A 26,614-nucleotide genomic window follows, 5' to 3' on the forward strand; every position below is an offset into this window, starting at 1 on the left:
GTCTCCTTCGCCATCGCGTTCCCTTCTCTCTCACGCCCAGGGAGCTCCGCTCGAGCCCCGCCTCCGACACGCCCCGAGCGCGTGACGTCACCACGCGCGCCGTGCCGCGCCCCCTGTCAGAGGCAGCCATTGTTCAGTGGGTCGTGCTGGCTTTGCCGGGGCTGGGTTGGTCCTGCCCCCCTCTCCAAGTCCCGGCCCCTCCTTAAAGCTGGGAGAGGGGGCCAGTCCCCGGCTCTGAGCACTCTGCCGTCCTCGGGTGCAGGCCACCATGAGCAAACGCAAGGCGCCGCAGGAGACGCTCAACGGGGGAATCACCGACATGCTCACAGGTTAGCACCGGGCCGGGCGCTGCTGGCTTTCTTCGCCTTTCTTCCCACCTCATTGCCTTCCCTTGCTTCTCTCCCGTCCCCACAGCCCTGTGGATGGGGTCGGCCCCTTGCAGCAGGTAGTCTTCGGTGCGGATCTTCTTTCGGCGCCCATTGCTGGTGGTTGAATGTCAGTCCTGCTGGGGATTCCCGTGTCACCGTTTGGGCTGTCTTTGGCCTGGCCCGTGTACAAGCGGGGGGTCACTGTCCCTTAAGAAGCTGTTACATCCCCTTCTGAAAAACTCAGTTCTCGTTTGTTTAGTGGCGGTTCTTGTTCACCCCAACCTCTTGTTGCCTTTGCAGAACTCGCAAACTTTGAGAAGAACGTGAACCAGGCAATCCACAAGTACAATGCTTACAGGTGGGACGGTGCAGCATTCTCTGGTAGCATGCGTCCTGGGATGTGTGGCAGTTAACAGGGCTGAGGGGCCAGTGGATATTTGGACCATATGCAAGAGGAGAAAAAAGCAAGAACTGAGGGTATTGACTCTGTGGTGGTACCTTACTGCAATATTTCTGGGATAATTCGGGCAGAACTCTGTAGGATCATTTCTGATGAGTTCCCAATTCTGATTGAAAATAGGTGTAGCTGATGTGTATTTTTCCCATCATCAAATATGAATTGCTGAAAATGCAGTTTGATTTTAAGCCATAGTGACAGACAGTGGATGAGGTCTGTGCTGTGAAATAGATGTGATTCATCAAGGAATCAGATCTCCATCTGGTTAGTGTTTGGCTGATCCTTGGATCCAGTCCTTGTCCATCTCACCAGGGCCCTTATGGTAGTCATTATTCCCACATCCAGTTACTTGTGCCCCTTAGCCTACAAACATGTCCAAGTCCCTCAGCTCTTAAAAACAAAAACAAAGCAATCTTAACTTCCTTCTGCCCTCTAGCTAGCTCCTGTCTCTTTCCTCCACTTTACAGTTAAACTTCTTGAATAATCTGTGTTTCTTGCCTGCACTTCCTTAGCCCTAGTCATTCATTATGTCATTGTGGTATAATTTCCGTCCTGCCATTCCTCTGAAAATGTCTCACCTACATCTCACCTTATTGGACTCTCATTGGCATTCACCATTAGCTCATTCCATTCAAGTCTTACCCTTGAGTTCCGTGATGGCACTCCTATCTGTTCTTTTATCTTCCTTTCAATGCTGGTAGTTCCTGGAGGTCTGCCCTTAGTCCTTTTTTTCTCATTTTCATAATTTCCTTGGCAATCTTAACCATTCTTGGTTTTGGATACTGGTTATGTCATTGACTCCAAATCAAGCTTTTCTCAAGATTTTTAGGCCTCTTTTACCTTTATCTTCATCCTTTCAAAATTGAGCTCAACATAATTAAAAACTGATTATGCTCCTTTCCTTATCTCTCTTGACTGCCTCTTTAAAGTAATTGTACTATCATCCACACATTTGATGATCTAAAAATCAACCCTATATTCTGTTTAAGTTCAGAGAGGAGGTGTTTAGTTTTGAAGGAGCCTGTCAGGGGTTAAATGAAAGGAAGAACAGTCTAGAGAAAGGAAACAAAATCTGCCAAGGAGTTGAGACCTGAAGGAGTATAACATTTTCCCAGAAGTCAGTAATGCACTTTGTCTGAGTGGGAAATAAGTCTGGAAAAGCAGGTGTTGCCTGCATGTTCTTCCCTACCCTGATTATACATTTCTCTTGATTGTGGCCAAAGTACTCTTTTGAAAATAGTTACCTGATCCTGTCATTCTTCCATATCAGATAATTAAATATTTCCTCTTTACCTTGATAAAGCCCAAATGCATTGTGGCATATAAAAAGCCTTTCATGCTTTAATTCTTCTTTCCTTCACGCTTTGCCCCATAATACCATTGTCCGGAACTACTTGTCTTTACTGAAACAATTCCCTCAACAAACTGCCCTCAACCTACTTTTCCAGACTCATCATCAGTAATATCCTAATAGAGAAGTTGAAATCCAAATCTAAAGGTTTATATGTATTAGAATAGAATGAAAAATCAAGGCAGCAAAGACTACCCAATATTTATGCTTTGGACTTAGATGTACTCTGGCTTTTATCAGCATCGCTACTAAACTACATTTAGCATTGAAATTATAGACAGGAGACCATCAGTGAGCTCCCAGGGTGTGCCCAGTGTGTCACCAGATTACTGAGCTGGATGTGTGTGGAGATGGGCAAGAATCACAGGTCAGTGCTTTATGTGGAATGGAAATGAGAGCAATGAAGAAAAAGAACATAAGTATAAGGACACAGGGGAATCCAGTTGCAGTTTTAAGCCATGAATTTAAAAATAGCCATCCAAGGGCACCTGGATGGCGCGGTCAGTTGAGCGTCTGAGTCTTGGTTTCTTCAGGTCCTGGCCTCAGGGTCATGGGATCAAGCCCTGGATAGGGCTCTGAGCTTGGAGGGAGTCTGCCTGGGATTCTCTCTCGCCCACTGCCCCTCCCCACTCCACATGCTTCCATGCTCTCTTTCTGTCTCTCGCTCTCTCCCTGCCCCCCCAAATAAAGAAATAAATATTAAAAAAACCCAAAAACCATCCTTAAGCCAGTTTGGTATCTAGTAGTCCAAATACCACTAGGTGGCACATTTTTATGAGAGTTATGAACAATTTCTAAAAACTAGCTTAATCCCAAAAAGGAAAGGCTGCTGGTTTGCCGAATCTCCCTAGTTTTAAATATACAGGTAAAATTATGTTATCCTTAAATGTGAGGATTTTCAAGATACTTCTGAAAGTTATGCAGGTGGTCTATCAGCTCCTCTGAGTTTTCGACACAGATGTGGGAAATTAGTTATTGTGATAAAAGTTGAAGCTGCATCTTTGCTTGTGTGTATTCCAGTTTAAGAAAAAGATTTCTAACTGAATTTCTTTTTTTTTGCTCTTTATAGAAAAGCAGCATCTGTGATAGCAAAGTACCCACACAAAATAAAGAGTGGAGCAGAAGCTAAGAAATTGGTAAGTTTAGTGAGCAAGCTGAATGAAGAGTTCACACATGTACAAATTTGGTGGGTTCCCTCAAAACTAAATTTGCCTCTGTGAAGCTGCCTTGACCCACACAGGCAGATTTCACCACTCTTGTTTTTACTGGGAAGGGTGTGGATTGAAATTTCACTTTAAATATATATAATTACAATTTTTTTCTGTACCTTGCCATATATACATGTACTCACATTGAATTTCAGCTTCAGTGTTGTATAGTGACAGAATGGTATTGGCATATCTGGTCTCCAGCTATCATTTTCTCATCCCCTGGTATAGGAATTTATGTGAGTTAATGAGAGTTGGTGTTCCCAAAGAAATCTGACCTACTAATCACATAATTAAGCCCCTTTGTATATTACTGCATTTAGCCCTCTTCTCTGTAATTTCCTTAAAGCCCTGTATGCTGTGTCACGGTATGTGTCACAGTCTCTAGAGGATCACATGTCTTAGTAATTTACATTAATATTGCTAAGAATATCCTAGGAAAGTCTACCTGTTGATAGATTTTTCTCTTTCATCTAAATCTCACTAAAAGATTCTAAGTTCCTCAAAATTGTGGACCATATCTTATTTGTCTTTTGTGAAAGATGTCAAACTGATGTGGTTTTTGATTAGTCTAGGTCGTCCTGATAGTTATCACCTTCTTCTGTTTTTCTTTACCCATTTGTGTTCACAAAAGCCCTCTAGAATTTAGGTATCAATATTTGATTGTCCTTAATTTTCTCATGAGAGCCTTCAAAATATGAACCCTAACTGTCCTTGTATTTTCACCTTTCAGGGTCATAGAATTATAAATCTTACACATTTTATGATCGAGTGACAGATTATCCATATTAATTATGTGTCACATCTTTATCTTGAATTTATTACTCAATGCTAATCATGCCCTGGTATATAGGTTTTAAATTCTTAGTGCCATAGATAGTTCTCAACATCAGTATATCCTCCCCAACTAGACTAGCCAAGGAAGTTATAAATACATTGGATTTTAATTCTGAGTTTCTTGGTGAACGCAGGCATTGTTAACCTCCAAAGCCACTTCTGCTTCCATTCTGTTCCCCTTTTATCACTACTGAATTTCTTTTTTTATGTTAAGTGCATGTAGCCTGCTCACTTATTAGATTCAAACTTTTGACAAGCTCTGATGCACTTTATCCCAAATCTGAGCTTATGGTTTATCCCTAAAAAGAACACAAAAGTATCCAAAATTCCTTTTGCATGAGACTGGACTTATATGAAAATCTCATCATTATTCCTTTCCACTATTATATTAAAAACCACTGACCTACTCTTTGGCCCATGCGAGTGCTTCTCAATAATTCTAGAAATCTGATATTTCCGGAATGAGTGTTTGCCTCTTAATCATTAATGTTAAGTATAGAAAATAGCCTGGGCTTAAATTGCTTTAGGCCAGTATGTATCTTCTGATATAGGAAATGAGAAACTGGAGCAGTTTCCATTTTCTAGTCTATTCATTTCCTGAATCTTGTTTATTTCTATCTGGTAATTGCTATTTTCAGAACTTGAATATTCAGTAGTCTTGGAACACTTAACATTAACTTAACTTAAACATTAAATAAATCAAGAATATCGAAGGGTGAGGTTAGGGCTAAGAGACAGTGGGGAATGACTGGCACACATGTTGATGCATTTGAACATTTAACTAAAGAGGACCAACACCGCCAAGAATGAACTCTAATGTAAACTTTGATGATGGTATTTGAGTGTACGTTCATCAGTTATAACAAATGTAGCACTCTGGTGGGGGATGTTGATAATTGGCTGGGCTGTGCATGTATGGGGGCTGCGGGTATATGGGAACTGTGTACTTTGTGATCAGTTTTGCTGTGAACCTGTAACTACTCAAAAAAAGCCCTTATTTAAAGGAGAAAAGTAAAAAAGGATCAGAACATGAAAAAGTTCAACTTCACTAATAATCAGAGTTGCAAATTAAAACAAGATGCTGTATGGTGCTATCAAACCATCAAATATAATATACAGTGTGGATAAAGATGTGGAAAAAGACATTCAGTTACTAAGGATGGAAATCCTGGTTATTTCCAGCTTTTCTGAAGGATAATTTGGCAGAATGTTGGCAAAATGTATATATCCTTTGTCCCAGCAATTCCACTTTGAGGAGTTTATCTTGAGGAAACTAGTGGAGATATATGTATACTAGGATTCATTAGTTCATAATTTTTGAGCACCTATATGCCAGGTATTCATCCAGGTGCTGGGGGTAAAGCAGTAAAAACAGGATCTGCTCTCATAGGGCTTATATTCTAGAGCAGTGCTGTCCATTAAAGTAACCATGAGCAACATTTGGCCGGTGAGCTCTTGAAGTGTGGTTAATGGGACTGAGGAATGAATTTTTTAAATTTTAATAATGTAAACTTAAAAGGTCACATGTGGCTGGTGGCTATCACGTTTGTGCCGTTCTAGAGCAGTGGTTCTCAAAGTGCTATATCTAGACCAGCAGCAGCATCACCTGGGAACTTGTTAGAAATGCAACCTATTGGGGCACCTGGCTGACTCGTCGGTAGAGCACATGACTCTTGATTTCAGGGTCATGCGTTCGAGTCCCACCTTGGGTATAGAGTTTACTTAAAAAAAAAAAAAGGAAAAAAAGAAATACAACCTATTAAGTCAGAAACTCTAGGGTGGGACTTGGCATTCTGTGTTTTAACACATCCCCAAGGTGATGACGATGCAAAAGCTTAAGAACCTCTGCTCTGGAGGATGTTCATGACATTGTTATATCAGAATTTGTAAACTATCTAAATGTTTCCTATAGTAGGGTATTTGTTAAGTAAATTATGATATAGTCATACAGTGATATACCACGCAGCCATTAAAGATAGTTGTATTTATATATTGATATGGAAATTTGTTCCTGATGTATTTTTAAGTTAAAAAAGTACAAAGCAGAATGATTCTATTTTTGTAAGGAAAATATGTATATACATATACAGATATATATGTACATGCACATATAACTCTGCTTATGTATGTGAGCCTAAAAGAAGTCAATGTAGCAGATGTTAGGTGATGAGATTACAGTTTATTTTAATTTTCAGGGCAATGAAATTAACAAGTGATTTATATATTTTTCTTTATGCAACTCTATTTCTTCTAATTTTTCTACAACAAAAATTAATTTTAAAAAAAGTAAGTCATTTAGAATTGTTTTATTAGGGCTTCTCTTTTGTCATCATTTAAGAATTTTGTTGGGAGAATATGTATTTTCGCCATGGCTCAATTTTCTGTGTCCTTTGTTTTAAAACTGGTCATGTGACAATCATTTTTTTTTCATTTCCTATTTTTTACTTTATCTTTGAGTGATTTGGTAAGCATTATGTTTATATGAGTTTTATATTTTTAATTTTCTGTTAGCCTGGAGTAGGAACAAAAATTGCTGAAAAGATTGATGAATTTTTAGCGACTGGAAAATTGCGTAAGCTGGAAAAGGTAAAATTTTAACTTGTTTGCTTATTTGATGATAGTGTCTGCCTTTATAGCAACTATCATGTAGCATCATTGCAGGGTGACTGATGTTATTTACCTGGTGAGACTAGGAAGGAAAAGAGGAGTGGCGTTTATGGCTTTAAGTGTTCTATTTTAAAAATTCTGAATACTGTTCCTGTAAAATATTCAATTATTTTATGTGACATTTTAGAGACTGTTAGCATCTGTGATAGAATTAGCTCCTTATATTCAGTATCATTCAGAAGGTAGATTATAAACTTCGATAAAACATTGTTATATTTTAGAATTTCTATTCTTAAACTCTCCGAAGCATTTTTATGGTTTTATTTCACCCTGATTGTAATTATACTACTTAGGGTCTTTTATGAATAAGCCTTTTTAAAGTATGGGATAAGTTAAGAGATGAGACATCTTCTCTGCTTTGTTACTTATCTAAAACCACTGAGGTTTATCCAGGCAGATGTAAATGGCTCTTCAGGTCTCTTAGTAGACTGGTACATTTCCAATAAGATAATTTGAGTCCTCAAAGCATTGCTAAATCATTATTAGACTTTTTTTTTTCTTAAAGATTCGGCAGGATGACACGAGTTCATCTATCAATTTTCTGACTCGAGTTAGTGGCATTGGGTAAGAAGTATTTTCTAAGCAGACACAGCAGTAGGGTTGGTTTTATTTTTTTACGTGAGCCAAAATAAGTACATGCTATTTCTCTTCAAAACCTGGACCTTTTCACCCCTGTGTCTTTGACCATATAGTTCACTCTTCCATATCTTACGTGTCTGAGGCTGGCCCTTCAGGTGCTACCTCTACTTTAAAAGCCCATCCAAGGCAAATGTTACCTCCTTCATAAAACCAGTTTGATTCCCCGGCCAGAAATAATCTCCTTCTAATCTCCTTCTAAACTCCACTAACACTTGCTCTGTGTACATCTTCTCACTCCCTCCAGATTTTGCTTCTCTGAGCATATTTATCTTAAGCATTTAAACTGTTTTTTCAAAGCACCTAACATAATACCTTAAAAATTTGGAACAAGCACCCAAGCATTTTTTCCTGAAGGAGTCTTTATCTTAAAATTTGAGTTAGCACCAAAAGGGGCTTTTTGGACACTTCTTGACAACATAAAGATTAACATTCAAACATTAAGGCTGTGGGGCACCTGGCAGGTTCAGTCGGTGGAGCATGTGACTCTTGATCTCGGGGTTGTGAGTTTGAGCCCCATGTTGGGTGTAGAGATTACTTAAAAAATAAAATCTTAAAAAAAAGCCATTAAGGCTATAATGCTTTACTTAAGTCTCATCTTTATGGAATGAGGCATTCTTTTAGATACGTGATGATTGTTCATTTAAATGGCAACATTTGATGAAAGTTACTCTAAAATATATTAAATTCTTAAACTTAGTATACTGAAAATAAGCATGACTCCTTAGGGACTTAAAGCCATTCTAAAATGTTAGAAGTTGTTTTAGAGAGCCTCTGTGTTATTATCCTCTTTTTCCAGGCAAGAACACTGAATACAGAAAGTGGGATAACTGGCAGAGTCAGAATCCATGTTTGTTGACTCCCAATTCAGTTCTACTTCTTATGTGTCACATTGCCTTTCTGCTATGAATATCTGTTTCTGTATCACACAGTTTCTGTACAAAGACTCTTTGTCATTAAAGTTGCAGTTTAAATACCATTTCACAGGCCTTCCCTTGCTACCCAATCTAAAGTAGGACCCATCCAGTCTGTCACATTACCCTATTTTAATTCATTTGCCTGATATTTTTTAATGTTTGTTTATACCTACTTATTTTCTCTCTCTACTCATTGAAATGTAAGTGGGGAAGACCAAGGCACTTATTTGTCTTATTCCTGCTGTATTTTCAGCACCTAGAAGATTATCTGGCACATAACAGGACCTCAGTTAATCTCATTTGAATGGATGAACTGTTTTCCTGTTTGTATGTATGTTTTATGAAGTACATGTACATTATAACACCTAGCTGCTTAGATGTCTTTTTCATGTCCAGGTTCATGGTTGTCTTCCTAGATTGAGGCTTCAAGAATTCTTCTCTTTGGATAAAATCACCAAAATAACCACAACATTTTAGCAGGTCTTGTTTAGCTCCATAGTAACTCTTTACAAAAGAAGACAATAATAATAATTGAGTTTCATTCAATATACTGAGTTTCACTTGATAGTGAGATAATGCTTTTCTTTCGTTGTAGTCCATCTGCTGCAAGGAAGTTTGTAGATGAAGGAATTAAAACATTAGAAGGTGAGTATGTACAATAGGTCATCAATTCCAAGTCAAATATGCTCCTGAAGGATGGTTAATGCTCTAGCAAACTAGAACTTGGGAAACCTTTATTCAGCTAGTAAAAGGGAATGCTAAGATTTTCTTTTTAGCTCTATAGTAGAGAATAGGTATAAAGTGTAGTTTTTATTCCTGTGTTAAACATGTTTAGGTTTGTAACTTAGAAGAAAATCAAGAAGAGCAAGAAGTGGCTTCTTAGTTTAAAATGATTTCATTTGCAGACTTTTAGATTTAAATTGCCTTTGTTTCTCTAGTAAAATTTTGGACAATAGAATCCTACACATTCAGCCTAAAGGCCAAGTGATATATATACTGAGAAAGATTCTGTAAGAGTCTTGCAATATTTATTGAAGGAATTTTTGCTTTCAAAGAAGTGATAAAAATAGAGTCTAAGTCAAGTAATTATAAAACATTTTCCTTAAACCTAGGATAGCTTAATCCTTTGAATGTAACTTATTTCTTCATACTTTTAAGGGTATATACTATAGATGGAGATAGAAATAGAGATTTATTGCAGTATATTTGTAGCATTTGGGGTTTAATATTTGTGAATTCAACTCTTTGTACCCAAATGGTTAAGTGGACAGGTTCTAGGGACTGATCTGGGTTTGAATCTAATCTCCACCACTTGATTAGAATGGATGACTATGGTGTTTTGGGTTCTTAGCTACAAAATGCTATCATAATTTCTGCCTCATATGATTTAATGCAGTAATATATGAAAAGCCCTTAGCACACAGTGGTTGGTACCTAATAAGTAATTAAAAATAGTAACTGACTCTTAAGAGGCATGATTACTTAGTAATACTACAAAGTTAAGAATTTGTGTGAGTCCTATAACTAGAGAATAAACTCTACTGTATCTGTGTCTCAGAGAGGGTGTGTGCTTTTCTGCATATGGCATATTTGGTTTATCTGAGTGAAATATGGGTGAAAGGGGTCAAGAATTTGTTTCTCAAACAAAAGTTGCATCCCTTGGGAGTGTCAGAGATCTGCTGTAATGGTTTTTACATTATTTCACAATTCACAGATACGTAATATGATAACTATCAACATCTATGTGCCTATATATAACAAGCTCATTATTTCCATTGCATTTTCAGTGTTTACTGTGTACACACAGCTATGAGAAATACTAAGTGCTCCATGTATCATAAAGATTCTCTCCATTGTATATCTCCAGGGAGAATTTGTTTGTGAATATGTAAGGGTGACTATAGGAATTGCTTTGGGAGCATACTTATCTTGCTTTTCCTTTCATAAGGCTTACTCCTGTACTCATGTCCAGTAAAGGAACATCCAAGTGGAATTAAGTCACTTTTGTTTATTTATTTTTTAAAGATTTATTTATTTGAGAGAGAATGAGAGGTAGCTGTGCGCGCAAACGGGGGAGGGACACATGGAGAGGGAGAGAAGCAGACTTCCTGCTGAGCACAGAGCCCCATGTGGGGCTTGATCTCACCACCCTGAGATCATGACCTGAGCCAAAATCAGGCATTGGAGGCTTAACCAACTGAGCCACCCAGGCATCCTTAAGTCACTTTTAGATTTAAGATACGATGTTATGATAGGACGTTTTTTAATTTAAATAATGAAAATAATACCTCTCCTTTCAACGGAATTTTAAGCACAGTGCCTGTACAAGTTATTACTCAATAAATACTAATTGAATGAAGGAGTGAGTGAACAGCAGATGGGCAATAGAAATACTTAAAACATTCAGAAGTTGTGATTGCTGCTATTACCATAAGTTAGCAATGTAGGTTCTTACAAGGCTGGCTTTTACTATAGTTAGTGAAGTGTGGTATGATCCTGGTATGTTTTATCTATTATTCTGTGTAACTATAATTGAAATTTTGATTCAGTAAGTAAAAATGATCATGAAATCAACTGTTAGATTTTACTACATTGATTTGAAGAACCTTTTATCTAGTTCTTAATATCTGAATTTTTTCTTTCCTTTTTCTTTTCTTTTTTTCTTATCTTTTCAGTCATTTTAGCGTATTTTCCTAGTAGTTCTTTGTAAAAAGGATCAGTAAATTTAGCAACTTTTTCCCAAAAATCTTTAAATTAGCACCTCAACTTTATATGTCCTTTATACAGATCTCAGAAAAAATGAAGATAAGTTGAACCATCATCAGCGAATTGGGTTGAAGTAAGATAGCAAATTTTCTTTTCTTTTGACATTTGAGATATAAAAGTATAAAATTTCTTATAGCTATTCTTCCATACACCATAATAGTTCTTCAAATTTAAATAAACACAAGCATTTTTCTATTCAGGAATGCTAAGATTTGTTGCAGACTTTTGTAGAGAATATGCCTGTCTTCACACGTTTTGTTATTACCTTTTAGTCTGTTTTCTTGTTTTGAGTATTTCCCTCATTCTCTTGACTTTAGTGGAGTCTTAAAACATATAGGACTGAGTACATCAGTCAGTCAGTGGGTGCTTATTTTATTCTTAAACATTGTAGAAAGCACTGCATTAGGTCTGGGGTAAGGATATAAACAGGGTCAGTAAAGCCCTTAAGTAGTTTAGAGTCTACCTGAGAAGCTAGGACATGAACATGGAATGCTAAATTAAAAACAGAAAAAGAAAAAAACCCAAACACCTAAATAATGGTGTAGGAATAACTAGTAGGAATGTTGTATATCAGCATCCATAATTATTTCATGTGCTGGAACCCCTTTTCTAATTGATTTTTTCTAATGCATAGTACATAAACATGTATCTCCTCCTGTCTTACGTAGTCTTGTTGGCAATTCAGTCCTAATAACCCCCTGAACTTTGCTGTTGATGCTTTACCGTAAGACCTTAAACTTACACTGCTCTTCCAAGACTTTGAGCCAGTAGGAGACCAGGATATTCTCACTCTCCTTGCATTTACATAATAGAGATCTGCTGAAGAACTTGGTTGTTGTGAGACTTGGTTTTGACCAGGTGCTTTATCATTTTTAGATGTTATTTCATACTGAGATATTTTTATAACAGCCTTATTGAAATATAATTCATATATCATATGATTCACCCACTTTAAGTGTACAGTTCAGTGGTTTTTAGTATATTCATAAAGCTGTACAACCATTACTGCAGTTGATTTTAGAACATCTTTGTTATATCCCAAAAATAACCCATATCTGTTGGCCTTCACTCCCCATTTCTCCCCAGCTGCCCCTCCGTCCCTGCCTGTTTCTGACAACCACTAATGTACTTTTTGTCAATATAGATTTGCCTATTCTGGACACTTCATATAAATGAAATCATACAATATGTAGTCTTTGTGACTGGCTTTTTTTTCACTCATAATGTTATCCGGATAATGTTTTAAAATATGATAATTTTGCAGGATAAAAGAGCAATAAACTGTAACCCCTTGACTTGCCAGTAGGGGGCAGTCTAATTTGGAAACATACTAAAACTGTTATTTACTCTTGGTATATGAATATGAAGTTTATTTAAGATAAGTTTTGATGGAGTATCTGGAATATAATAAAGGGTGGCACTTAAAAATTTTGGTCTAAGTTAAGAAATAAACCTATCCCTTAAGAAATAAACCTATCCCCACCCCCAGCTTTACTGTTATCTTCTTACTGAACTTTAGTCTTGATTTTTGAATGATCTGCTGGTATAAGGACACTTGATATAGTAGGCAGTTAACTTTTTAAGAAGATTTAAATTTCACAAAAATCTTTTGTCTACTTATTCTGTCTTTATAGATATTTTGAGGACTTTGAGAAAAGAATTCCTCGTGAAGAGATGTTACAAATGCAAGTAAGAGTGTGCTGAATTGTATTCTTTGATTAGAATTGAGAATGTCACTTGGTGAAAAGCCATTTTAGAATACTGACTTAATTTTTTTTCTATTAGGATATTGTACTAAATGAAGTTAAAAAAGTGGATTCTGAATACATTGCTACAGTCTGTGGCAGTTTCAGAAGAGGTAACATACTTCTTAATCTTAGGTTATTCATGCCTTGATGTTAAAATTGCCTAATGTATACCAAAAAAATGGGTTAAAGAGGTGTAATTTGTGTTACTTAATAGATTTACTAAGATCCAGTAGAGCATTAGCTAAGCTTATTTGTTTATAGATAGGAATATGTATTAAAAATGAGAGGAAATTCATCCTGATTTTATTATAGGATGATATTTTAATGACTAGTTTTAATAAATTTTATAGAATAATTTTATGTGTATTAAAATCCTAAGAGTGATTGTTTGGCTAGATGGAAGTGAAGCTATGGGTAGGTGGTGGGGTGTTTTGTTTTTTTAACTTTTTTTATTTTCTAAGTTTTCTATAATGAATCTAAAAATAATGTCGCTGAAGCACTAGTTCCAAACCAATTCTCACAACAACCAGGTCCTTCAGAAGATCTCCTTCTCCTATGTGAATGCGAGCTAAGTGAGAACCAAGAGAATCCTGGTTTCTTACTGGCTCAAGGTTTGGAAGGGTAACATAAATTTTAAAATATTAACTTTAAAAATTGGAATACAAAAACTTGATTTAAAACTTTTGGAATAGATATCTGACTGAATCTCTGGCCACCTTTGGAGTTTTGCTTAGGCAGTAGGTGATGAGCTGTCCCAAATTCTCGGGGTAGCTGCTGTAAGAATCAGGAGTTAGGGAGAGGAAAGTGCTAAATCCATAATTGCTGATAAGTAGAAAGAACATTGGGTTGGGGCCTAAAGAACTGGATCCTGAGACCAAATCTACTGTCACTGTAGATTGAAGTCTGTCTATCTCTCCACATCCTATTTTCCATATTTGCAAAATCAGAGGATTAAAGTTAACCAGTTGTCAAGTCTTTCTGTGCATCAGAAAATACCTAAAAAAGTTAAAACAAACAAACAAAACAACAACAACAACAAAAAACATTGTTGTACCCTGCTACAAACCTACTAAATAAGAATCTTCTTAGGGTGGGGTCTTGGAATCTAAATTTTTCAAAACACAGACTTGGGTACACAGCAAGCCAAATGCAGGCTCAGTTGAAGATGACAACCTTTCTGGATTTCAGTATTTCTGTTTTATTTTACTTTTATTATTGAGTAGGTTATATGGTTGCATGCTTTAATATAAAAAAAGTATACACTAAGAAGTCTGCCTTCTGCCCTGTCCTGGTTCACCCTCTCCACTACATCCCACCACTGTCCCATTAATGACCACTTTCTTGTGTGTTCTTTCAGTGGTTTTACATGTAAATATAAATAAATAAATGTGAATATACATTGTTTTTTCCCATTTTATTTTTTATTTTTATTTATTTAAAAAATGTTTTTATTGAAGTATAGTTGACATACAGTGTTACATTAGTTTCAGGTGTACACCATAGTGATAACAGTTCTGTGCACTGTACAGTGCTCACCATGATAAGTGTAGTTACCATCCATCACCATACAATGTTCATACGATATTGACTGTGTTAACTATGATGTCCTTTTCATCCCCATGACTTACTTATTTTATGATTGGAAGTTTGTATTTCTTAATCCCCTTCACCTATTTTATCCATTCCCCACCTACCCCCCACCTCCGACAACTACTAGTTCTCTGTACTTGGAAGCCTGTTTCTGTTTTGCGTGTATTTATTTTGTTTTTTAGGTTCCACAGATAAGTGAATCATGTGGTATTTGTGTTTCTCAGTCAGACTTATTTCACTTAGCAGAATACCCTCTAGATCCCCCCATGTTGTCACAAATGACAAGATCTCATTCTTTTTTATGACTGAGTAATTTTCCATTGTATATTTGTACACATCTTCTTTATTCAGTGAGTATACATTCTTGGTGTCCTCTTCCCCCTTTCTTTCACAAAAATAACATAATATATACACAGTACTGTACCTTACTTCTTTCACTTAAAAATACATCTTGGAGATCTTTCCACATCAGTATATAGAGAGCATCCTTATTCTTTTTTATAGCTGTATAACATTTGGTTATGTGGATATTCCATACTTTATCTGTCCCTTTGTTAATAGATTCTTGGATTGTTTTCCTTTTTTTGCTAAAGTAAATTGTTTTACTTTTTATTTTTAAAATTTTTTTTAATTTTTAATTTTATTTTGTTAATCACCATACATTACATCATTAGTTTTTGTTATAGCGTTCCATGATTCATTGTTTGTGCCTAACACCCAGTGCTCCATGCAGAACGTGCCCTCTTTAATACCCACCACCAGGCTAACCCATCCCCCCACCCCCCTCCCCTCTAGAACCCTCAGTTTGTTTTTCAGAGTCCGTAGTCTCTCATGGTTCATCTCCCCCTCCAATTTCCCCCCCTTCATTTTTCCCTTCCTACTCTCTCTCTCTCTTTTTTTTTTCTTTTAACATATAATGTATTATTTGTTTCAGGGGTACAGGTCTGTGACTCAAGAGTCTTATTAAATGAATAGAGTAATACATTTTTGGTAGTAGGTAGGTGATAAAAGACACTTAACTTTTAAGAGAAAAATGAAAAGAAGACAAAATTTTCTTTCTTAAAATAGCTTCCATGAATGTCCTGGGATCAGCACACATTGAATCTAGTCTTCTTTATGTTTAAATATCTGGTTAAACATTATTGATGTATAAAATGGTGGTCCAGAGACACTACCATATCTTCGGTGACCAAGAATATGTTTTATGTATATGTAAGTGACAAATCGCTAAGTTCTACTCCTGAAACTAAAACTACACTATATGTTAACTAACTTGAATTTAAATAAAATCTTGGAAGAAAAAAATATGTTTTACATATATTGTCCTTAATAAAAGTACAAAGAAAGGAAATAGTATTATTTTATGCCAACTGTGTGGCAGGCCCTATTCTAGATGCTTTTACATATGTTCTTAGTTGCACAATGGCCTATAGAGTAGTTTTTAGTAGTTTATAGACAGAGAAACTGAGGTCTAAAGGAATATACAGTCCTTATTTGCAATATTGAAAAAAAAATTTTAAGTGAAAAAAATCCAATTAAATGGAAACAAAACTCCATAGTATTATAATAAAAGGAAGTATAAACAATTGTATGTAATCTTCCTAAAGTTATGTGGTTGTAGAGTGGGGATCAAAAGAAAAATCTTAAGTCATTATGAAATGCTATATATATTTTTTAAGATTGTATTTATTTATTTGAGATAGAGAGAGCGTGAGCGGGAGGAGGGGCAGAGGGAGAGGGAGGAGCAGACTCCTGCTGAGCAGGGAGCCTGATGTGGGGCTCCATTCCAGGACCCTGAGATCATGACCTGAGCCGAAAGATGCTTAACTGACTGAGCCACCCAGGCACCCCTCAAATGCTATATTCTTATCCATGATACCATAATAGTAATTTTTACCAATATTCATTAAATGAATTCAGTCATAAGAATTGAAATGGATTTTCTGATTAATCTTTACAGGGTTAGGACATACTGTTTAATTTGAGGTTTTCAGATATATAGTGTTCATAGGTGTATTTTAAAGCTTTTTTTTAGATGGGGGTTTACCCTTTTTAATTGTTTTAAATTCATATTTTTAGCTTTTTAAAAAATTCAAGTATAATTAACATATAGTTATTTTCAGGTGTACAATATAATGATTCAGCAGTTCTGTACACTACTCAGCGCTCATCATGATGAGTGTACTCTTAATTCCCTTCACTTATTTCACCTATCCCTGCCTACCCATGTCCTCTCTGGCAACCACCAGTTTGTTCTCTATATTTAAGAGTCTGTTTTTTTTCTTTGTCTGTTTTGTTTCTTAAATTCCACATAAGAGTGAAATCATATGGTATTTGTCCTTCTGTGACAAATTATTTCACCTAGCATAATACACTCTTCATCCATCCATGTTGTTGCAAATGGCAAGATTCATTCTTTTTTTATGGCTGAGTAGTATTCCATTGTGCGTGTGTGTGTGTGTGTGTGTGTGTGTGTGTGTGTGTATACACACACACACCACATCTTCTTTATCCATTCGTCTATCAGTGGACACTTGGTCATCTTGGCTATTATAAATAATGTTGCAGTAAACATAGGAGTGCATGTATATTTTTGAATTAGTGTTTTTATTTTCTTTGGGTAAATACCTAATAGTGGAATTCCTGGATCATATGGTAGTTCTGTTTTTAATTTTGGGGGGAACCTCCATACTGTTTTACAGAGTGGCTGCACCAGTTTGCATTCCCACCAACAGGGCAAGAGGGTTCCCCTTTCTCCATATCCTTGTTGCCAACACCTGTTGTTTCTAGTGTTGTTGATGTTAGCTATTCTGACAGGTGTGAGGTGGTATCTCATTGTGGTTTTGCTTTGCATTTCCATGACGATGAGCATCTTTTCATGTATCTTTTGGCCATCTGAATATCTTCTTTGCAAGAATGTTGTTTTTAAATGTTTTTATTCATTATTGAGTAATTAGGTGCATTTTTAATACATTTAGCCAATTGTATATAATGCGTATCTAATGTTGTTATCCCAGATTCTTCTGTTTACATCAGTATACCTGAATAGTTGGACAGAAAATTGAAATCTTGTAACTAATTCTGAATATGAAGTGCAGTGAAAAAGAGAGTTAGGCTATAAGAAATAAGGCTCCTCCATGTGACATCGCCTTGGTTCTGTTTGCCTAATTGATAGATTTATATGTAGGATTCCATACATATTTTTTATTTTCATAGGTGCAGAGTCCAGTGGTGACATGGATGTTCTTCTGACCCATCCAAGCTTTACCTCTGAATCAACCAAACAGGTACCACAGAATTTATAAACAAATGTGTTAAGTGTTACACAACAGTGAATATCATTTTCTAAATGATACTTGGATATTTCAGAATGAATTTTTTTTTTAATCTTTCTGAAAAGTCAGTTTAAGTGCTTTGTACTGACTGAATTCTGTGAAAGGCAAAGTAAGTGGTTGAAAGGGATACACAGTGTGTTCTTCTACAAGGAATGGAGGGGATAGTCTGATTTTTGAAAAAAAAATGAAATTTAGTAAAACATTTTCAGAATTGTTTATTGCCTTTCATGGGTATTTTAGAAATATCCAGTATAATATTCAGGTTTTCATTAAGGATATATTTTTCTATTAAACAATATTATATTAAGAAACTTTATTCCTATTAGAAAACCCATGAAGGCAAAACATTTTTGACTTTGGAATATATACCTTTTAAAGATGAAGCAGCTAACTTTTTGATTTAATGAAACAGATAAACAGATGATGTCTGTTTGGGGGTATCTTGATATTGGTGAAGAATGATGGTTCCTAAAAATAGGTTTCATTTGATAAATGAATTTTGTGTTGAAGAAAAAAGTACTTAGAGGAAAACTAGGCATTTGTCCATAGATAATCAAAAAACTCATGTTAAAAATGTTGCAGGAAACATAGGTTATGCAAAACATAAACTCTTTTATTCTTGCTATAAAAGAGTAATTGTTCTTTTTCTTACTTCCTATTTATGTTTCCATAGCCAAAGCTGTTACATCGTGTTGTGGAGCAGTTACAGAAGGTCCATTTTATTACAGATACTCTGTCAAAAGGTGAAACAAAGTTCATGGTAAGTACTCGTTTGAGTTAACACTTCAGAAAAAAAACCTTGGAAACTGTTCAGTGCCCATTCTGAGTATGTGACCTCACTGCATCTCAGTATTACAGTCAATAAATAGGATATCCATGAGAATATATAGAAGAATTAACAGGATGCTAATCTCAGAATATTTTAGTAAAGAATTTTGTTTTAAATTCCCCCGCTTGTAAATAATCTGTGCCATTGGAACACATAATTATGCATAATCTACTCTTTTTTAAAATTTCTGTAAATGACTTTGACACATCATAAGTTTTTCCTTAACATAGGAAATGTTCTCATATTCTCTGACTCAGAATTCTTCAGTATGTGAGATTAGAATTATCTGAAGAATATTAATCTGTTACAGCACCAAAGAAAGAAAAGAAATTGGGGTATGTGATACAAACAAGTTTTGTGGCATGATAAGCAGAGGAGTTAATAGAGGGGGACGCTTGCAGAGATTTTCAGAGTGACACCCGTATGATGATCTGTTAAAATCCTGTAATATGCCTAGGGAATTAAACTTTGAAGATTCAAAACAAATGTCAGATGAATTAAAAAGAGGTTAATAAATGTCCCTGCATAAAAACCGACAGGAAGGCAAATAGAAATCTAGGACTAAGGTAATAGTTACCTTTATTCTACTGCTCACTTAAATTTGTACTTTGAATTCCCTTTTTCCCAAGTTATATGCCTGAAATGGAAAGAGACTGTGCTTTTGGGGAATGGACATGCTAATATTAGCGAGAGTCTTACTGTATAAATTTGACAGTGGTTTTAGCTAAAAGTAGAAGGTGGTAGATAGAGCTAATTGAAGTATCGTGTCATTCAGAAAGTAGAATGGTGCCTGCCAGGGTCCTATGGGGAAGGGGAAGAGGGAGTTACTGTGTAACAGATACAGAGTTTCAGTTGGGGAAGATGAAAAAGTTCTGGAAGTGGATGGTGGTGGTAGTTGCACAATGATGTGAATATACTTAATGCTGTAGAACTGCACACTTAAAAATGGTTAAAATGGCAAACTTTATGTTGTGTATATTTAATCAGACACCCCAAAAAATCAGGTCATTAATTTCAATGTGGTGATTTTAATGGGCTATGAAACTGTATTGATTGCCAAAGTTGGCCACATTTTATAATGTTTTCAAAAGAACTATGGGAAAGGTAAAAATAAAAATTCTAGTCAGTCTTTGGGAATCAAATCTATGAGTTGTTCTCCCAAATCTATCAGATTTGGAGCTTTTACTCTATGCCCAGAAATATAGACATATGAGATGTTTTTTGTTGTTGTTGTTGTTCTTTAATTATAAGATTTTATTTATTTATTTATTTGACAGAGAGAGAGAGAGAGAGCACAGCAGGGGGAGCGGCGGTCAGAGGGAGAGGGAGAAGCAGGCTTGCTGAGCAGGGAGCGCCATGCCAGGCTTGATCCCAGGACCCTGGGATCATGACCTGAGCCGAAGGCAGACGCTTAACTGACTGAGTCACCCAGGCACCCCTAGACACATGAGATGTTATTCAAAATAGGGTTTAAATATGTTATAGGAATATCCCTTTTAAATTGAGATTGATTTTAATGCACTCAAAATGAATGTGCGCAAATCTTACATTTAAAGAACACTCAGTCAGATGAAATCCTAAAAATAACATGTGCTAGACAAGTTGAAAAAAAATTTTTTTTTTCATTGTTAGGAGAGTGTCCTGGTATGCCTGGACATATTCTGGGGACCCCTTCTGGCCTACTTCCAACAGTCATCTCTGTGAAAGGCCCTAGGACTTCCTACTGGGGAAGCCCACTATCTCTTTTCAGAGTCAGCAACCAGGAAGGTATTTATGCGATGTAGTAGCAGAAACTTTTTTTTTTGCAGTTTGAGTAGTATTGTGCTGTGCTCAAAGAGAGATCCAGAGGAAACACCAGCAGAGGCTAGTAATCCAGCTAGCAAAAATACAAAGACACATTATAAGCTGGTGGGCTGGGTAAAAGCTGAAAAGGAGAGGTGGGTAGCCACATGAATGTGAACATAGAGAATAGCTAGCAGTGGTGGAATTGGGTTAACCCAGTAGCTGCTTAGTTGTAGCAGAGAAGACCTTTGTCTCGCAGCCAAATTCCAGTGACTGCTGCAAACCAGGCTGGTCCAGACCTTCTTGTGTATGTGATATTTGAAAGGCTAAGGCCACTCATCAGTCCTAGGACAGGGCTGGACTTGTGGAAACCTTTGCTCTATCTGACCTTCCCAATCTCTCAGTCTATTCCTAGCAGCACATAGACAGCTATTGCCAGAAAGAGAATCCCTCACATCAATTTCCAGAAGAAAACAGGTTAAAAAAATAAGAAAGCAGGTTTTTGTTTGTTTTTAAAGTAGAGAAGACCCAGTTGACAATTAGAGCAAGAAACTAAGGCCTCTATGTTGTGATGTAGGAATCCATCTTAGTGGATGGATGGTTTGTGTATAAAGTTCAGATACTGTACATGTGGCTCATATATTCTCTGAAGCTTAAAAAAATGCCATGTTTGAGCCTGCTGTTTTGACATTTATAATTAGTATATGTTAGGATGAGAAACAGTCCAAATTAGCTCTCAAATCAATTTATTGTAGAGGCAGTAAGAGGTGATTTATATCTAGTTGCAAAGGAAAAGGGTGTGTGTTGCTATGTTGCATTGTGGAGGAGTAGACTTGGATACGGAAGCTATCAAATCTTATTCTGGCTCCATTACTAATTCATCGTATGACATTAGGCAAGTTGCTTTACTTCTGTAAGGCCTTAATATCTTCATCTATAAAATGATATACTTCTCCTGTGTCAAAGGACTATTGTGCAGATCAAATTAAGTAATATACATGGAAACTTTGAAGAGTTTGTACATGTATCTTCATATGACTGGATCTTCAAAGGATTACACAGTGCTCTACTAATATGATATAATGTAGATATAATATTTGTTTGGAAACAGATCTGTGAAAGTGACCTGGTAAGGTGTAAGTTGGGAAACCAAAAGAGGGACAGAAAGTGAGGGAGAAGTGTGATGTGGAAGAACAAGACAGGGAGAATGAGCGCGAGTAGGATGAGAAGGTGTGTTCGGCCAGTTCAACAACTGTGTATTAAGCATCTCTTAAGTCCTCAGCACTGTTCTAGGACCTTGGGATGTACCAGCAAATTTCAGTCAAATTTATATTTGGGGGGTGTGAGAAGGGACTGATAGTTAACAATGACCATAATAGGGGCGCGTGGGTGGCTCAGTTGGTTAAGCGTCTGCCTTCGGCTCGGGTCATGATCCCAGGGTCCTGGGATCGAGCCCCGCATCGGGGTCCCTGCTCCGCGGGAAGCCTGCTTCTCCCCCTGCTCATATTCTCTCTCTCTCTCTGTATCTCTGTGTCTCGAATGAATAAATAAACCTTTAAAAAAAAATGACCATAATAAATAGGTAAATTGCGTGTTAGGTTAAGATAACAAGTACTATTTTTATTTTTTTTTTTTTAAAGATTTTATTTGTCAGAGAGAGAGAGAGCACAAGCAGGGGGAGTGGCAGGCAGAGGGAAAAGTAGGCTCCCCGCTGAGCAAGGAGCCTGACATGGGACTCTATCCTAGGACCTGGAATCGTGACCAGAGCCCAAGGCAGATGCTTAGCCGACTGAGCCACCCAGGCATCAGGATAATAAGTACTATTTTTAAAAAAGGAAGAGCAGGGTATGGGGAGATGGACGTGCAGGAAACCCATTGAATAGGATGGTAGGAAGCAGCCTGTTTGAAGGGAGGAGCCTTGGGGAGGGACTTGAGGTCAGGGAGTTAGCCAGTCCGAGAGCATGGCGGGAGTTGGAGCAGTGATGGGGTGTGACCTTAGCAGAGATAGCCAAAAAAGTTGGGATCTCTGTTTCTGAAAGGAAATTGGCTGCAAAATGAATTCAGCTTACAAAGTAGAATAAACCTGGGCATCTGGCTGGCTCAGTCTGTGGAGCATGGGACTCTTGATCTTGGGGTTGTGAGTTCGAATCCCATGTTGGGTGTAGAGATTACAAAAAACAAAAACATCAGAGTGGAATAAACCATTCTGATTCCATATCCACTTGATTTCAAAACCTCTTGTTGCTGTAACCACTGACTGCAGTTTGAAACATATGACCGTTCATGTGTTTTTCAAGTACTCTTCAAAACATAAATTCCTTTAGACTGATAGTCACCAAACCTTAGGAAAGCCAGGGTTAATGTTCCAGATCTTCTTGTAAAGCCACGATTTTTAGGTAACTGAGTTATCTTCCTGTGAATAAAATAGCATTTGGAAGGAAAAAAAAATGTCCTCTGCATTTAGATGCCTGTTTGCCTTATATATTGCAGATTTTAGCATTTTGTGCAAGTTTGGCCCAGGATGATTTTCTGTGAAATATCTACAGTAAGGATTCAAGGGACAATAGAAGATCCCTTGACTACCCTGAGGCAATGAAAGAGGCTTTAATTTCAGACGCTCAGCATGAAGCTACCCAATTGAAATGCCAAACAAAACTAATCCACTCATCTAATAAAGAATTTACAATAATACGGAGAAATTCTTTAATATTAACACTTCAGAAAAAGTGCAGGAAATAAAATGAGCCTTTAGGAAAGGAACAAAGCCATTAGACAAAATCCTATTACTAATGTGACAAACGGCAAGATCATTGCCTGTGGCACTCAAACATCCATATCCGCAAGGTAATACCTCATGGTAATTCCAGATGGAAAGCATTTCTGATCCATTTGAAGGTTGAGTTGGAACTTGTTAATGCCTAAGAAGGTAGGTTTCATATTTTGAAGATAAACAGGTTTCACTTAATCTTTCAGCCATAGCAACAGATAAAGAAAATACCCATTTTAGATTCTAGATTTTAATTTTTCTATGTTGCTAAGTGAAAAAGTATAGCTTTTAGTGACATGTGTACTCAGTCAACTGTTCTTTAGGACCAGAAGCCTGTCACATGTGTACTTTTCTTTGAATGTTGCATTTGAAACTTTTAATTTGAAACTTTTGATGTTTGTGGCTCTTTTTAATGTATTTATGGGTTGCTCCCCAGTCCAGAATTTTAACCCATTTTTCTAGAAAAGGAAAAGATTACTAAATAGACCTTGATAACTTTTGTTTGAAAACTGTAGAAGTATAATGAAAACTCACCTGTAGAAAAGAAAGAAAATGATCCTCTAATTTTTTTATCTTTTAAATTTTTCTTATTTTTCATCTCTCTTTTCTAATTTCTGGGAGATTTCCTCAGTTTTAAACTCTTCTACTTCTGCTATTGCACTTTTAATTTTGATTTAAGCCTTTTCCTTAAGTGTTCTTTTTCTGTAGTATTCTGCCCTTTCTTCATGTATGGAATATTTTCTGATATCTTAAACTATTACTGATAGCTCTTCTGATGTTCTCCCTCAATCATAATTGTTTCTTGCAGATTGCTTTTCTGTTTGTTTTGGTCTGTGTCTTTTATGTTTGATGCTTTCCCTGATTAGCTCTTGTTTAGAATCACACAAAGGCCAATCCTCATACCTAGAATCCTTGTCTGCTATTTCCTGTAGTTCTTTAATTACCACAAAGTATAAGAGAAAGGTGGCGAAAATATATAGTGCATAGGAAAGCCACTAAATTAAAAGTGCCCAGGATTCTAAAACTGCTTGCATTTAAAGCAAAAACCTCACATTTAACAATATTCGATTAAAGTTAAGCCTGAAGTTAAAAACGTCTTTAAGCATTCTTTGAAATATCCATTTTAGGGTGTTTGCCAGCTTCCAAGTAAAAATGATGAAAAGGAGTATCCACACAGGAGAATTGATATAAGGTATTACTCAAAATTTGTTGCTGACCTATTAATTTTTCCCTTTTCTCCTTCCTTTGTCCTCTGTGTATCTTGGAATTCACATAAATGTCTAGAACTCCCTTTCTTTCTGAAATGCTATGTGTTCGTGCTATGGACACTGCTTAGCCTGAAAATATGCAAATAATAATGACTGTCTACAGAATCTCATCAGTTTTCTCTAGATTTGCATCTCATCATGATGCCTTCCACAGCTCAAAAGTAGTTTCCTGCCTGGGGAAAGTTAGTTGTAATACGTGATACTGCTTTTCGTTTCTCCACACTTCTTGCAGAGCATAGTTTACTGAAACCTAGACTAACTGAAAGCTGGGAGTAATTTCAACAGTCTACCTATTGATAGTCTCCTCCTTAGGTTATTAGACCACATAGACTTATGTTAGGTGTTTTGTGCCTTATTGATTATAAGAGTCCTATTTTTGCCAAATTTGAAATGTGTGGTGAAAGATTTATTTATTTATCTATTTATTTTAGGTTGATACCCAAGGATCAGTATTACTGTGGTGTTCTCTATTTCACTGGGAGTGATATTTTCAATAAGAATATGAGAGCTCATGCCCTAGAAAAGGGCTTCACAATCAATGAGTACACAATCCGTCCCTTGGGAGTCACTGGTGGGTATTTGTGTCTGCATTAGAGATAATCGTGGTCATCTGGAGAGAAAGTTATTTTCAAAGCTACTTTGGGTTAGCAGCTTTGGTTTCTCTCAAAAGCCTTTAAGTGATTATACCAGTTAATTGTAGTTTCTTTGTATTGTGAGTCCCTCAGGCAATAAAAGGGTCTTTAAATCCATATGTGCTCTCAAGCCCTCAATTGGAGGCCTTGATAGCAAGAGTTATTTCTAGCTCTATTAGACCGAATTAATGATGGTCAGTAAAAAAATCTTATTGGTCTAAAGTGGGTTTTTTGTCTGTTTTTCATGCATCTCCAAGACTTCTGAAGAATCTCGGTAGCATTGCTTTTAGTGCCAGGACAAACCTGGTAGCTTTGGCTACATGCCTTCTAAAGTTTAAAGAGTTGGTGTGCCTGGATGGCTCAGTTGGTAGAGCATGTGACTCTTGATCTCGGAGTCGTGAATTCAAGCCCCACTTTGAGCATAGAGCTTACTTTTTTTTTTTTTAAGATTTTATTTATTTGACAGAGAGACAGCGAGAGAGGGAACACAAGCAGGGGGAGTGAAGGAGGGAGAAGCAGGCTTCCCGCTGAGCAGGAAGCCCGATGAGCATAGAGCTTACTTAAAAAAATTTTTTTAAATAAAAAAAGTTTAAAGAGTAAGAATTGCTTAATCTATGCTTGTTAACATTTCACAGTGTACTGTGTGGTTTATTATTCTCTACCAGGAAAATGAAAATTTTGTCCAGAAAGGATAAAATAGGGCTTTCTTCCCTGGTAGATGAGGGCAGTGGTTCTCACATGTAAGTGTGTGTACGCGCCACATGGGGACCTCATTAAATGCAGATTCTAATTGGAGGGGGGCCCAAGGTTCTGCATGTCTAGTAAGTTTCCAGGTGATGCCCATACTGCTAGTCCAGGGGCCACATTTTGAGTTGCAAAGGAAAGTAACTAGAGTATTTCATATGATCCACGGTGGCTACAGTGGAGGTTCAGCAGAGAGGAAAATCATGGATTAGGATCACTTCAATGGCCCTAGTTGGGATGCTCAGGTTCCTTTTGTAGCACTGGTAATATATGTGCAAAGCTCAAACACAAGCTCATGTGGGAGGATGGGCGAGGGGGAGGTCAATATCATGTTTTAGTGACTTGGTTACCATTGTCTTTTCCTTCTGAAAGTGAGTCCCATACAACTGTCATCCCTAAATCCTCATAACTAAATTCCAAAACTGGTTTATAAGTGAGTTTCTTTTTTCTCTGTACTTGAAGGAGTCGCTGGAGAACCTCTGCCGGTGGATAGTGAGAAAGACATCTTTGACTACATCCAGTGGAAATACCGAGAACCCAAGGATCGGAGTGAATAAGGCCCGTTCTTTTCAGGCCAGCTTAGCTCAGCAGGAGTCTTAATTTATTTCTTAACCTTTGCTATGTAAGGGTCTTTGGTGTTTTTAAATGATTGTTTCTTCTTCATGCTTTAGCTTGCATTGTAGTCAATAAAGCCTCTCATACTACTATCAGA

The 26,614-nt window shown here is 36.8% G+C and overlaps 1 protein-coding gene across 3 annotated transcripts; it reads left to right on the plus strand.

Annotated features, from left to right (window-relative positions):
• POLB (DNA polymerase beta) lies at nucleotides 1-26,614 on the plus strand. Of its 3 annotated transcripts, none has more exons than XM_021681539.1 (14): nucleotides 1-329; nucleotides 669-726; nucleotides 3,246-3,312; nucleotides 6,733-6,807; nucleotides 7,394-7,452; nucleotides 9,037-9,086; nucleotides 11,229-11,280; nucleotides 12,842-12,896; nucleotides 12,993-13,065; nucleotides 17,762-17,832; nucleotides 18,554-18,640; nucleotides 24,386-24,450; nucleotides 24,958-25,097; nucleotides 26,365-26,614. In XM_021681539.1, the coding sequence occupies exons 1-14, from the start codon at nucleotides 269-271 to the stop codon at nucleotides 26,457-26,459; spliced, it is 1,008 nt and encodes a 335-aa protein (XP_021537214.1). In that variant the 5' UTR covers nucleotides 1-268; the 3' UTR covers nucleotides 26,460-26,614. The 3 variants fall into 3 exon arrangements, with proteins under 3 accessions (XP_021537214.1, XP_044768225.1, XP_021537215.1); XM_044912290.1 differs by having other exon boundaries at nucleotides 106-329; nucleotides 25,052-25,097; XM_021681540.2 differs by lacking the exons at nucleotides 11,229-11,280; nucleotides 12,842-12,896; nucleotides 12,993-13,065 and having other exon boundaries at nucleotides 113-329; nucleotides 26,365-26,531.

This window comes from Neomonachus schauinslandi, chromosome 2, assembly GCF_002201575.2.
Source record: "Neomonachus schauinslandi chromosome 2, ASM220157v2, whole genome shotgun sequence".
Classification (NCBI taxonomy): Eukaryota; Metazoa; Chordata; class Mammalia; order Carnivora; family Phocidae; genus Neomonachus; species Neomonachus schauinslandi.